This window comes from Medicago sativa, chromosome 7, assembly GCF_051527215.1.
Source record: "Medicago sativa cultivar Bolivia chromosome 7, Bolivia_mono, whole genome shotgun sequence".
Lineage (NCBI taxonomy): Eukaryota > Viridiplantae > Streptophyta > Magnoliopsida > Fabales > Fabaceae > Medicago > Medicago sativa.
In genome coordinates, this window is record NC_140755.1 from 67,515,432 (window position 1) to 67,529,330 (window position 13,899).

Here is a 13,899-nt window from a genome sequence, read left to right on the forward strand (position 1 = left end):
GAGCAAGATTTGATGGAAAAAAAATTTAGGATTTTGGGTTGGATTGGAGTTGTACGGAAGGTGATGAGAAAATAGTGTGTAAGGGGAGCAGGTGACTGTTTCATCTGATGAAACAGTTTTGCTCGACAGTTAACTTCCGAGGAATTCCTCGGCAGTTAACTGTAGCCGGATTTTGAATTCCTCGGTAGTTAACTGCCGAGGGGGTAAAAAGGTATTTTACATGTGTGTCCCAGCCATATGGAATGTGTCAACAACAATTTTCATATTATTATTACACAAACACAGTAAAATAATAAGTTTAATGCAAAATATATTAAGAAATAAAAATTACAGTATGAAAATTATTATCTATTATTTTTTGAAAGATATGAAGTAATAATGATATAGATTAAATTAATGTAATATATAAGATTAAACACGGTAAAAAAATATGTCATATTGGTTACGATTGCAATATAGTTTTTAATTTATTCTTTAATATTTAATGGAATCACAGAATCAAAGTGTGTATCTGTTATTAGTTCCATTAGTTGATAGAAAAATCTGCTAAGGTCCAAGGTTAAAAAATTCTGCTAAGTTAGTAGTTGTGGTTTTGTTTTAAAAGCTTGTTTGGTTCACTTGCAGCAGCCTGAAAAATATGACATTCATTTTGACCTTCAAAGTTCAAATCCTCTTTCTATAGCTTTCGTGGTTCGGTTTAGTTTGCTTCGGATTTGAAAAAATGATCCGATCCGATCCGATCCAAGTCAAAAAAATCAACATAAGAGCACATAAATCACAAGAGCACATCTTTTGGTAAATTTCAAAAAATGCAATAGAAGTATATCTTTTGGACAGTTGACATCAACATAAGAGCACATAAATCACAAGAGCTTAATCCTTAAGTAATAATAAAATCAACTTCAGTTTGAAGTATAAAGATGCACAATAATTCCTTAGTTACTCTCAATACATCATACTTGCATAAGTTAACAGGGTCAACATCCTTCCAAAGAAAACTATTACAATGGCAAAACAAAATAAAGCTAAATGTTTATAATAGCAGACATCTTCTCTCAACAAGTAGCTAATAACTTCAACTTTGAAGTCCAAATTGATCTCTGACTTTATGAATTATGTTTGATCATTCATATGGTATTGGCCCTGCAAAACAAAAAGACATGAATTGAAGTGAATTGGCTTAGAAAGGGATTCAAGACATTTGACAGTAACTAATATTATACATTTGCATTCAGATTAAACAATTATGTGCCTGATAAATGAGTCTCTATATCCTGAATTGTAACTGAACACAGACTAATCAACCTATGGTCTTAAAATTACATGAGTTTCTTTTCCATCAACTAATCTCATTGTTAGTCATGGCAAAGTAACCATTGCCGAAACAATTCAATAGCAAGGAAATCCAATACAACCAGTAACATGAAGAGAAAAAAAAGCCAGATTCACTTTCTCTTTGTGAATAATATAGCAAGATAATAGTGTGAGAGTAAGACTACAAGAACTCATCACTTTGCACAATGATACTAAGACAAGATTGACAAAGAAATCCATATAAGTTATCTTAGTAATGTAAACAAGCTAAGAAGCCAAGCCATCACACAAAATATTCACACATAGTCATCACACAAATGTAACACATCATCCACCTTGTTAGATTCCAGAAATGCCACTAAGTGGGGTCGGCTACATGAATCAAACACCAAAATAATGCTCTATCATAAACCATATATCGGAGAAAGGATGATCAGAGTACATGAACAAAATTCTATGCAGACAATCATTTTTATTTTTGCAGACACAAAATACAATGAAAAGGACTAGATGCCCCATACAAATCAATACCACACACTTCCACTTCGATGAAACAGAGAAATGCAGCTCACAGTAGATGAAAAAGGAAGAGGCAATATACAATGAACTATCAAGTCTTCTTAGCCCTTAGCTTGTTTAATGAAAGAATACAATATATATAACCAAGGGATCCTATCATCATATGGTAGAAACTAATTACACTACATATTTCTCCACTGCCTACAACAACATTGGATTTCTTGCTTACCTTTCAATACAAGCCAAACCTATTTCTCTCTCAAATCAATCTAAAAGGGTGCTGCTATATTTGGTTCTCTATTTGTTTAGAATAACAGCATTTTTTGTTCCAATAAATTTGATTACCAAAGGCTTTAAAGTTACAACAATAATAATAACAAAGTTACAAAAGATTCATGATCCTACCAAAAAACTCCACAGTAGAGAACACAAATGAATAAAAGTTATAGAAATGAGCTAAAAAAAGCTTCCAAGAGTCCAAATATTTCACACGTCACTTTGCAACAATCAGTAACAAATTAACGCTCATCATATAATCACACAAACATGCCAGAAACAAGAACATGCCCACAAACCAAAATCAATCATACCTAGAAACAAAAATCAAACAAAATCATACCCAAAAACCAAAATCAATCATACCCAAAAACAAAACTCAAAACAAATCATACCCATAAACTAATTTGTACCTTAGGTGAAGAGTTCGCATAAGATTTCGAAGAAGAGGTGAAGATCGCAGAAAAAAATGGTCTCTGAAGTAGAAGTGGGAAAATCGCAGAAGAGAAAAATGCTCACTGATCGATGGTCGCTGGTCGCTGAAGTGGGAAAATCGCAGAAGAGTGAATTGAGTGAGGTGAAGAAAAAAGCTTCGATATCACCATCACTGGTCCTGAAGAGGAGAAATTAGGGTTCAGAAATTGAAATTGAAATTAGGGTTTAGAAAAGGGTTCAGTTCACGTTTTGTGTCATTGTGTGAAAAGAAGTTTTGTGTGATAACTGATTAATTGAGTTGTAAATTGTAATGGTTCGGTTCGGATAATACCAGTTAATTGAATCTAATAAAAGTTCGGTTCGGTCAGTAAACCATCTTCAAATAACGGTTCAATTCGGTTAACCAATGCAATGGTTCGGTTAATTTTAATATGGTTCGATTCGATTAACCGGTTCAGATTGGTTTTTGGTTAACTTTGCCCACCCCTAGAAATACTAGTCTAGATCTTCCTCTGTGATCTCTTCAACAGGAGAATAATGCAATATACTATTGTAATATATCATGCTAATAAATAAACAAGTATTAAAATATATGTATGCGGTTCAATTAATTTGGTTTGATTCGATTTTGAAAAATCAATCAAAAATTCAATCTGATCCTAACAATTTTCACAAAAAGACATACTAATGCATGCATGCAATGAAATTTGATTATTATTATTATTATTTTATCGTTTTGGATTACTAGTGATAAAATGCCTCTATAGGTTTTTAGCTTAACATTTAAATTCGTTGTTGAAGGAGAACCTGGTAAGCTCATATGTCAGCTTAGAGAATCAATTGTGGTAGTTTTTAATACTATTTTGAGGGCTCAAAATGTTATTGTTTTCTCTCATTCCTTGATTTTAGTAGGTGAAATTTTCTTTATATGGAGTTTCCAATTTTTTTTTTTTTCAATTAATTTGTGCAAGTCTTATTCCACCGATGAGCAAGTGCTTGTTTTATTACTACTATTGGAGAGTTGTGTGCCATTTCTAAAGGGCTTGAGCGAGTGATTTCAAGAGACTTTTCAGAGGTTGTGATTGAGTTTGATTATCTAGCAGTTATCAAATGCTTGTATTACGAGACACCCACGATACATGATTGTTTTGTGCACTCATTCTTACATTTTTCAGTCGACATACTACAAGGTTTAACATATTCATCATGAAACCAATCAAGTGGCAAATTCTTTTGTAAAGTTTGGTCTTGACATGGCTTTACATTACTATTGGAGAGTTTGGTTTGATAAAAAAAAAATACACATCATATCATACCATATATAACAAAATTTATGGAAGCATGTTAACATTGAATCATTCACAATAACAAAAACCTTAAAATAAAACATAACACATTCATCTAGAGTCTTTAGGAGAGGGAGTACGAGACTGAGAGTCGAAGACGGAGTGTAAAAAAGACTCCATTTGTTGTACCCAAGATATATTTTTAACTTGAGGAGGTAGTTCTTAATAGAATATAAAATATTCATTGTATTATTAGTATATTGTATATTATTTAGAGATAATATACAATAAACTAATAATGTATATTATTAGTATATTGTATATTATTTAGAGATAATATACAATAAACTAATAATGTATACAATGAATATTTTATATTCTAATAGTTCTAGTGGGGGCATGTAATCAATTTGAAGACCACGAAAATTTTGCGCAAGCCCTAGATGGGATGATGTGCAACAAATGTAAAATTCATATGGTTGAAGATGATTTTGAACACAATGTAAAATTCACATGCTTGAAGATGATTTTGAACACAATGTAAATTACATGGTGTCACATTTTGAGTTACAAATGTCATTTTAAAAAGAAATAAATGTCATTTAAAAGCTAACAGTGATAACCGTAAATCTCATGAATATATGAAGATCTAATTTTAACATTTCTTGGCAGTAAATGATTCCTTAATTAGTTAAGTTGTTGCAAATTAAACAGACAACACACTATACTTGTTCAAATAAGATGTTCTTTATACCATTTGAAAGCTAACAAAAATATCTAGAACTCTATTTATTACGGGAAAAGAAATATATGTTAGACGTTTAAGGTGGGATATGGAATTTATTGATCAAATTAACTACTTATGGCGAAAATATCTAAGTTGTAAATATCTTTTTTAGATAAAAAATTGTATCACATTAAAGCTATAAATAATGTCTATAATTCTTAACCAAACATTTGGGGACAGATTGTCACATTGCAAGGGAAAAGCTTCAGGCAAATATTCTCGAGTTGTTACGAGTTTCATCTAAAGACCAAGTTGCAGATTTCCTCATTAAAGCATTACTTCCTCAACCATTCAACAATTTGATATCCAAGTTAGGGATGATAGACATCTACCAACCTTCAACTTGTGGGAGGATATTACACCATGAGAAAACTTAGTAGTACTATAACTTGTAGTACAAGTTATTATAGTGTACTACAATACATATTAGTAGTACAATAGCCTTGTATATAAATATTAAATGCACTCCTCATTCACAATCAATAAGAATTACACTCATTTCTCTCATTTCATATTAACTAGTTTAGTAGTTTGCTAAATATTGAGAAAGTTTATTAAATGAAACTAAAGAAGGTAATATGGTTGACTCTTTTTTTTTTTTTAAGGAAGATAATATGGTAGAGAAAGTTTGCTAAAGAAGTTTATTAAATTTTACAATAAACTAATAATTTATACAATGAATATTTTATATTCTAATAGTTCTAGTGGGGGCTATAATCAATTTGGAGACCCCGAAAATTTGGCGCGAGCCCTAAATGAGATGATGTGTGTGTGTGAACAAATGTAAAATTTATATGTTTGAAGATAATTTTGAAAACAATATAAACATGGTGCCACATTTTGAGTTACAAATGTCATTTCAAAAAGAAACAAATGTCATTTAAAAGTTAACAGTCTTAGCTGTAAATCTCATGAATATATAAAGATCTAATTTTAACATTTTTTGGCAGTACATGATTCTTCTAATTCTAATTGTATGAATCTTTGCTTATTCTTCTGGTGCATTTCTTTGAATAGGCTGGCTCCGGGATTGGTGGAATGCTTTAGTGCAGTTCATGGTTTGAGTCATGGTAATTTTACTTTGGTTTCATTCTACTTTATGATATACTTACATATTGAATTTAAATGTGATATATTGTTTGGACCTGTGATAGCTAATGGTTATGACCTATGATTGACAGCTCCTTTGCACTCTAATGTATTCAACTGTATATATTCCATACAGCTTGCCCATGTTTGTTGTGCCAATGCAATTAGACATGAAAACTAATTTGCCGTCTAATTTTTCAGAAAATGTTCAATGGTGGATCAGTTAAACACTGGTTATGCGTTAACTTCTCAAGGAATGTGCAAGATAGTGTTGCACATGGCTTCTACTCTGAGCTTGCCCATATATGTTATATATCTGACATGGTATGTATTTGATGTTTGCTTCGGTGATATCTTCAGTGAAACTTGTTTTTTTTATACAATTAATGATTTTATCTTTGTTAATCATGATTTTAATCCTGAGCCAGTAGTTCATGCCCTTATTGCTGGTCCTGACCAAGTAGAGAAATTCCTTAAAAGGTGGTATCATGATAGGAAGAGCAAGTTGCCTAAAGACAAAGAGCTTGACCTGCTCATTGTTATATTGCCCGATAATAATGGCTCTCTTTATGGTAAATGATTCTTTATGGTAAAATTCACATAATTATTTTTAATAATTATTTCGTATAACTTTATATTTGTATAAATTAAAATTCATATGCTTGAAGATGATTTCCTTAAAAAAAATGCTTGAAGATGATTTTAAACACAATGTAAACATTATGTAACAATTTATCCAGGAAGAGGATTGAGGCAAGGTGATCGACTTTCACCTCATCTTTTCATTCTTTGTGTTGAAGGCATGTCGACACTAATTAAGCAAGCTGAGAGAAATAATATTTTACATGGAGTGAAGGTATGTAAGAGAGCTCTGACTATTAGTCATCTTTTCTTTGTTGATGATAGTTTTTTATTCTTTAGAGAAAAAAATGTAACATTTTAAAATGAAAGAAAAGTCATTTAAAAGCTAACATTCATAGCCGTAAATCTCATAAATATATGAAGATCTAATTTTAACATTTCTTGACAGTAAATGATTCCTTAATTAGTTAAGTTGTATGTAAAACAGACAACACATTATACTTGCTCAAATAAGATGTTCTTTATACCATTTCAAAGCTAACAAAAATATCTAGAACTCTAATTTTTATGGGAAAACCAAATTCGACATCTAGCATAGCAAAATATATGTTAGACGTTTAAGGATGGGATATGGAATTTATTGATCAAATTAACTACTTATGCTGACAATATCTAAGTTATAAATATCTTTTTGAGATAAAAAATTGTGTCACATTAAAGCTATAAATAATATCTATAATCCTCAAAAAAAAATCTATAATCCTTAAGAATACAATGTCGGTAAATAAAGTTATTTTTAAGTGATTCCCGTGAGCTTAACTCAGTTGGTAGGGATATTGTATTTTATATGCAGGGGTTGGGGTTCGAACCCCAGACACTCCACTTCCACAATTAAATTGTGTGAGCTCTAACCACTAGGCTACTTGACCAAAAAAAGTTATTTTTGAGTGTCATGTTATTCCTTAGAGTCATACTAACAGTGTCTTATTAACAAAAGATAGTAGGTTTGTATGGAATTCAACAATATTTTAACTTTTAAAAAATCAAATTCAACATTTTTCACCATTTTTCAATGCAATATTTTCATTTATATCTTCTTAACCAATATCTTAAGATGCAACATTTTTTTTGTTTATTTGATTTAGTTATCGAGTTGAATATATCAAACTAAATTGAGTTGTTGATGACTTAAAATCAAATCATGATCAATTCATCTATAATTTTTAATCAATTTAATTTTTATCGAACCGAACTGAACCAAATTAAACCAAAATAAATACACTCATGCCAGTAACAAAAGTTAATCAAAGTGGCTCATATAATTAACTCATAATATAAAAAGAATATAAATAATTCCTCAGCCACCACAAACATTATCTCCACCAATCACAACTCAGCCCCTTTGACCTCTCTCTCTCTCTTTCTTTCATTTTCTCACTCTTCAATTCCCTGTTTCATAGATCACTGTCTTTCAAATCACAACAAAGTAACATCATTATACACATTTCTGTTCCACTTCACTTCTTCTTTCACAACCACCACTTATGCTTATTTTCATCTCAAACTTCACAACTTTTTCACTTTCTCAATTACCCTCTTCATTCTTTTTGTTCCAATAAAATTCTTCGACTCATTTTTATGTAAATTTACACTTTTTATGCATTTTTAAACTGACCCAGTTGCTTAATTTCACTCCAAAACCCTTATGTTCTAAATTTTGATGTGGGTTTTGTAAAAAAAACACTTTTTTTATTTTTTTTCTTTCTTCTTTTTGGTGATTTTTTTTCTTGTCTTTTAGATCTGATTAGTTTTGTAAAAGTTCTTATTAATAATTAATAAATTCTGGATTTTTTCCTTGGAGTTTGGAAAAAAGCACTTTTTTTAGATTCCTTAGTTATTTGGGTAGCTGAAATAAGCAGCAGATAGATTCCACCCAAATGCTGTTTGATAATATGCTTCTTTGGCCATAAGAACTTCCACTTTTGTAGCTTATCTCTCTCTCTTTGAAGCTCTTTTCTAGAGAGAGAGAGAGATCAAGAATTAGATTATATGATTATATGATGTTATCTAGAACAATGAATAGAGGAGTTGAAGTTCTATCACCAGCTTCCTATATCCAAAATTCCAATTGGTTGTTTCAAGAAAACAATGGTTCAAAATTTACTTCAGAAGAGAATAAGCTCTTTGAGAATGCTTTGGCTTATTATGATAAGGATACTCCTGATAGATGGATAAGGGTTGCTGAGATGATTCCTGGAAAAACTGTTGGTGATGTGATTAAACAGTATAGGGAGCTTGAAGAAGATGTGTGTGTTATTGAAGCTGGTTTGATACCAGTTCCTGGTTATACAACTAGCTCTTTTACATTGGATTGGGATAACAGTGAAGGGTATGATGAGTTCAAGCAGTTTTGTAGTGTTGGTGGGAAAAGAAATGGTTCGACTCGGCCGTCGGAGCAGGAAAGGAAGAAAGGTGTGCCATGGACTGAAGAGGAGCATAGGTAAATTACATATCAGAAATTCTTTTTTGATTTGTTTACATGTATATTGTGCATTAATTTAGATTAAAGTTGAGATTTATGTTGTGAATAATCATTTTACTTAGTGAAATTATAGGTGTTGGGAAATTTTGTGCTTGAAATGAATGGAATTTCGAAATGATTCCTGAAGTTGAAAATCATCAGCCATATTAGTTCTTTGGTTAAGTCAATTTAGTTTTTGAAATTGAACTTAAAGCCCTAGAATGATTGAAGGTTTTTAATTTTAGCCATATTAGAATGATTCCATAGTGTAAATCGGTGATTCACTCAATTTATCGATGATTTGAATAATCGAGGAAGGAAGAATCATTGGCACGCTGAGATGTTAAAGAAACATTGTAGTTAAGATGTTTCTTTATAGTTTTTGTGCTTTGAAATTATGGAAAAATAATTTGTTTTGTTTGTTTGAGCGATTATAAATCAGGTTGTGTCTAATTATTATCTATGAAGCATTGATACTGGCACGTAGACACCGTTAATAATGTTAGAAAATGGAAATTGATTGAATGTAACTACACGTTTCGGTTTCGTGTCGGCATTGGTCGAGAAACAGTCACCTTCAGTCTAAACTCTGAAGTCCGGGGTTACATAGATTATTATATGGTTTTGCCTTGATAAATGCTTTACTTGTCGGTTCCTTGCATTTGATATCTGACTCTAATAATCCAGTGTTTTTGCTTCTTTGGCTATTTTATTAATGGAACCTTTTTATGTTAATCAACCATAGGCAATTTTTGTTGGGTCTGAAAAAGTATGGCAAGGGAGACTGGAGAAACATCTCTAGGAATTTTGTGACCACAAGAACACCAACTCAAGTCGCAAGTCATGCTCAGAAGTATTTCATTAGGCAGCTTTCAGGAGGGAAGGATAAGAGGAGATCAAGTATCCATGATATCACAGTGGTCAATCTCCAAGAAATGAAACCGCCTTCGTCAGAAAGTAACGATCCTTCTTCTCTGGACCATTTGGTGAAGGTTGCAAATCAACCACAGAATCATAATTTGTCCAGCATGGTTAAGCAGGAATTTGACTGGAAATTACCAGATGAAGGCATGCCATTTGTTTTCAATTCAACTAAAGGAAACATGTTTGTGGCACCGTCGTGCGGGATTTCTTCACAAGAATCGAAATCACCGGGGCGTAATGTACTCCGAAGCACTCATCATGGATACCAGTTTTCACCTTTTGATACTATTTTGCAAATGCAATCTATGCAGCATCAATGAACTGAGGAGGACTTAAGTTAGTCCATAGTAATTAGAATCTATGAAGAGATTAGTTCATGTTGTTTCTGATATTAAAATTCGAGCAATAGTTTGTCAAACAAAAGTGAAGTTTGTATATGTGTGATATGATTTTCTGATTACTTGTTTGGAAATTTGATTGTACTTTAACAGATTTGTGAGGATCTTCCTACATAGAGTGGAATTATATGCAGAATGCTCAAGAATATGTAGTTATCTCTCAACTTTTTATGAGAAGGTTCAAATAAATATGTAGTTCCAATTCACTCAAGGAACTATGTAAAGGCATCAAACTTGTTGATGTACTATAATAGAACTAGTGGTGTAATTTGTAGCAAAACTATATATTTGGGGTGCTTGTTTTTGTTAGTCTATATTAAGAGCAGGGTTTTGAGAAGGGTATGTGATTCTGATCAGGGTCATGATTTAGAGCATCTCAAGTGCTATCACTCAAATCTTGTTCTTAAATTAATTTTTGTAGGACATACTATGCCAACTCAGCTATAAGAACATTTACAACTTTTTTCTCCAATGCTAAAAAATAACAACCTAAAGTGGATCCCACCTACTAGATTTTAATCTCATTTCATGACTCCCTTTGATTCCCCCGCCATATGAGTGTTGGCAAAAATGGGTTTATATTATTAAAAACAATGTGTCTATGAGGTGGAGCAAAATTAAATATGTTCCAATGTTATAGAATATTTGTGTTCTTAAATTTGGAGAAAGACATGGTTTTTTATATAATACTATGGCATTGTTTGATTCATGTAGTCGACTCTGTTTAATGAGATGAGACATAATTGTTGTTAAATTTAAAGAAGCATGCACCAGAGATGCTCTAAAGACTTCAGTCAGATGTCTCATGGCTACACACAATCATGATTCAACCTGCATTTGACATCGACTTTTCACAATATCAAGGATCGCAACACTACAACGATTTAAAACTTTGCTTAGGAGTGTTTACAACCTTAAGCATTAATATACGAAAAAGCTTTCCAAATTTGGTCAAAGTTGGGAAGAGTTTTTGTTTCTCATGTACTAATAAGAAATAAACTTATCATGAAGCATTTGAGTTGTAGCATAATGTCGTGAAACCATTAGTCATACAACAACCTGGTGGACAAAAAGATTCTATTAGAGGAAGTCCACAATGGTTGAAGAACTCATTGTTTTATGTGTTGTCCTAATTAAGTCCACCAATTACTTTTGATTCTATATATGTTATGTTAGTCGACATTTGGTTATGTGGATCTGATGTGGAGAATATTAATAGTGAAGAAGGAGAACTTTAATGGGTGGAATGATGAATGATCAAAGTGAAGAATCATTCATTCCCTTTCTTTTTAAGGCAAGTGGAAGCAGTTGATTTGGGCACTAAGGCCATGTCACCATATGCTTGGTTCTAAATTGTTGAGTCACACATCATTTCATCAAAAGTGACATGAAAGTACTTGGTTCCCTTGATTCCTCTTTATAATGAAGTTGATTTCTTAAATTAAATGAAAGTAGTTTTAATTGATTAAAATTATGGCATGGTTTGTATTAAAATCAAAAAGTAAGTATAATATTATTTATTCATTTTATATATTCACTCATTTTTGGAGTAGATTCTCAATCTATCAAAGTTATATTAAACTCGAATCAATTTGAGTGGAGTTGAACTCATATGATTGTGAGTAAAACTTTTTCTAATATCTATTTTTCAAGAAAAGAAATAATTGGATCCTTCCTTTCCATCAAGACAAAGGTGGGAAGATAGTGGAGTTGAGAAAAAATTTAAAAAGAAAAATTAAGAGAAGATTTAAGAAAAGAGACGAGACACTTAACTGAGTAGAGAGACTTGTAACGGTAAGAGTTGACGGTTGAGGGAGTGATTATGATTTGGTTGCACAATAGGGAGGGGAAGTAAAAAGGACCAAAGGGAGGAAAAAGATGACAAAAGTTCACATGAGCTAATCGATTGAGAAAGGTAGGAGAATTCCGAGATGAGGCATGATAAAACATATGGCAAAGGGACATTATACGATGATATTGCCCCTTAAACCTAGCAGCAACACAAGGATTTCATGTTATTTTTTCAAGTTACTTCAATTTCAAATATGTCTTCACTTCCTTGATAGTGTAAATTAGTTTTACATTGACATCTAATAAAAAATTTATTATTTCATCATATCACTTCACTTTTATAATTGCATTTCTTAAATTAAAATAGCATGATATTAAAAATTGGATGACTCTCATCAAATATCAGATGTGTAAAACTAATTTTTGTTGATACGACAATAACCTCTTTAATAAATAGTACACTTCCAATAGAGTTATAACTCTTTAATAAATAGTACCCAAATAGGTAAATAATAAATGAGTCAACTATTATTGATGCTGAATATATGCCATATATAAGAGTCAAGGGCCAAACTGATTTTGACATGGAATCATGACTAAAAAGGAAATTGAGGGCCACAAATTGAGCATCTCATGCTACTGCACTTCCTCCACTTTTCACTTTGTTCTCTCCATAAGAATCTAAGCATTTTCTTATCATTGGTTTCTTCTTGTCTCTTTGGGATTTGGATTTTTACTTTTATGTCTTTGATGCATTGCCTTGACAAATCCTTTGTACCAACTACCAAACTTGGTCTATATTTTTCCCGAACTATTAAGATAATTTTTTTTTCTGCCCTACTTTATGCCAAAAAAACACAAAAATACCCTACTTTTTCGGAAAATTGCAAAAATACCCCACTTAAGAGAAAAAAATTAGGGCATAAAGTGGGGTATTTCTGTAATTTTCCGAAAAAGTAGGGTATTTTTGTGTTTTTTGGCATAAAGTAGGGCAGAAAAAAAATTTCTATTAAGAGATCAACTCCATAGATGAATTTTCTCTTTCTCATATTTCTAAAAAATCGGATATTTTCTTAAGTGTACTTTCAGACATATTTTGTAAAAAAATAAAATAAAAAAATCATCATACGATCAAATTAGATGTTTGTAACAAGTTAATTTTACGCAAACATAAAATGAAATGAAAAAAGTTATAAGTTTTAACAAATACCAGAGAAGAGGTGAATTTGAAAAATGTTTAAAAAATTGAAACCTAAATGCCATACCCCTGAAGCATGTCCATGAGTACCAAATTTTCGTTTTCCAACAAACACACATGAATTTGAGCCACTGCAATATTCATTTAATAGTACTATACCTAAAGGTGAAGAGATTTATTAATCTAATAGTGAAGACTAGCGTGTGCATAATGCAAGACTTGTTTCATTTGTACATCATAGAATTTGTCATGTTAATACTGTATAAAATAAATCTTATTATAAAACTACCCTAATTAGAACAAGAGTAGAAATGAAGGAGATAAAAGAAAGAGTATTATAATATTCTTATGTGATGTCTTTTGTAGAAAGTGAATTTTGTTTATAGAAAATTACAATGATATGAGCCAATAATATGTGACAATGGTATGAGTCAATAATATCCTCTAAGATTTTTTGCAAAGACTTTAGCAAATCGTTTGCAAAAAGTCCTTGACAAATGTATCTCAATCGACTAGTCAGGTATTGTTGTGGGTAGATCCATACGAACATTGTCTTGTTGCATAAAAAATAATACATTGTTTGAAACGCAAGACTAGAGAAACAAAGGTGAAGCAACTTTAAATACTGATATTAGCATGGCGTATGATTGTGTTGATTGACACTATCTCTCCACATCATGGAAAAAAAGGGCTGTGATATGGTATGGATTAAATGGATCCAAATGTGTGGCTTATAAATCTCAGATATCATATGAATGATGAGTGAGTTGGGCCAATTA

General features: G+C 31.5%; 1 protein-coding gene and 1 long non-coding RNA gene across 2 annotated transcripts; one reads left to right on the forward strand and one right to left on the reverse strand.

The window, feature by feature from the left end:
* Positions 1–837: 837 nt before the first annotated feature.
* On the reverse strand, positions 838–2,853 carry LOC146907923 (uncharacterized). The gene is made up of 2 exons (XR_015018231.1): positions 2,523–2,853; positions 838–1,143 (listed from the first exon to the last, which is right to left on the reverse strand). It is a non-coding gene; the product is annotated as an uncharacterized LOC146907923 (long non-coding RNA).
* Positions 2,854–7,761: 4,908 nt separating this feature from the next.
* Positions 7,762–10,364, forward strand: LOC146907924 (transcription factor DIVARICATA-like). Its single transcript, XM_085730677.1, has 2 exons — positions 7,762–8,788; positions 9,555–10,364. The coding sequence occupies exons 1-2, from the start codon at positions 8,346–8,348 to the stop codon at positions 10,051–10,053; spliced, it is 942 nt and encodes a 313-aa protein (XP_085586803.1). The 5' UTR covers positions 7,762–8,345; the 3' UTR covers positions 10,054–10,364.
* Positions 10,365–13,899: the final 3,535 nt, after the last annotated feature.

Excerpts from the sequence above, each read along its gene's own strand:
- LOC146907924 (XM_085730677.1), top strand. The coding sequence starts at position 8,346 with ATGATGTTATCTAGAACAATGAATAGAGGAGTTGAAGTTCTATCACCA. Across the intron at positions 8,789-9,554 it reads TGGACTGAAGAGGAGCATAG|GCAATTTTTGTTGGGTCTGA; the intron begins GTAAATTACATA and ends AATCAACCATAG.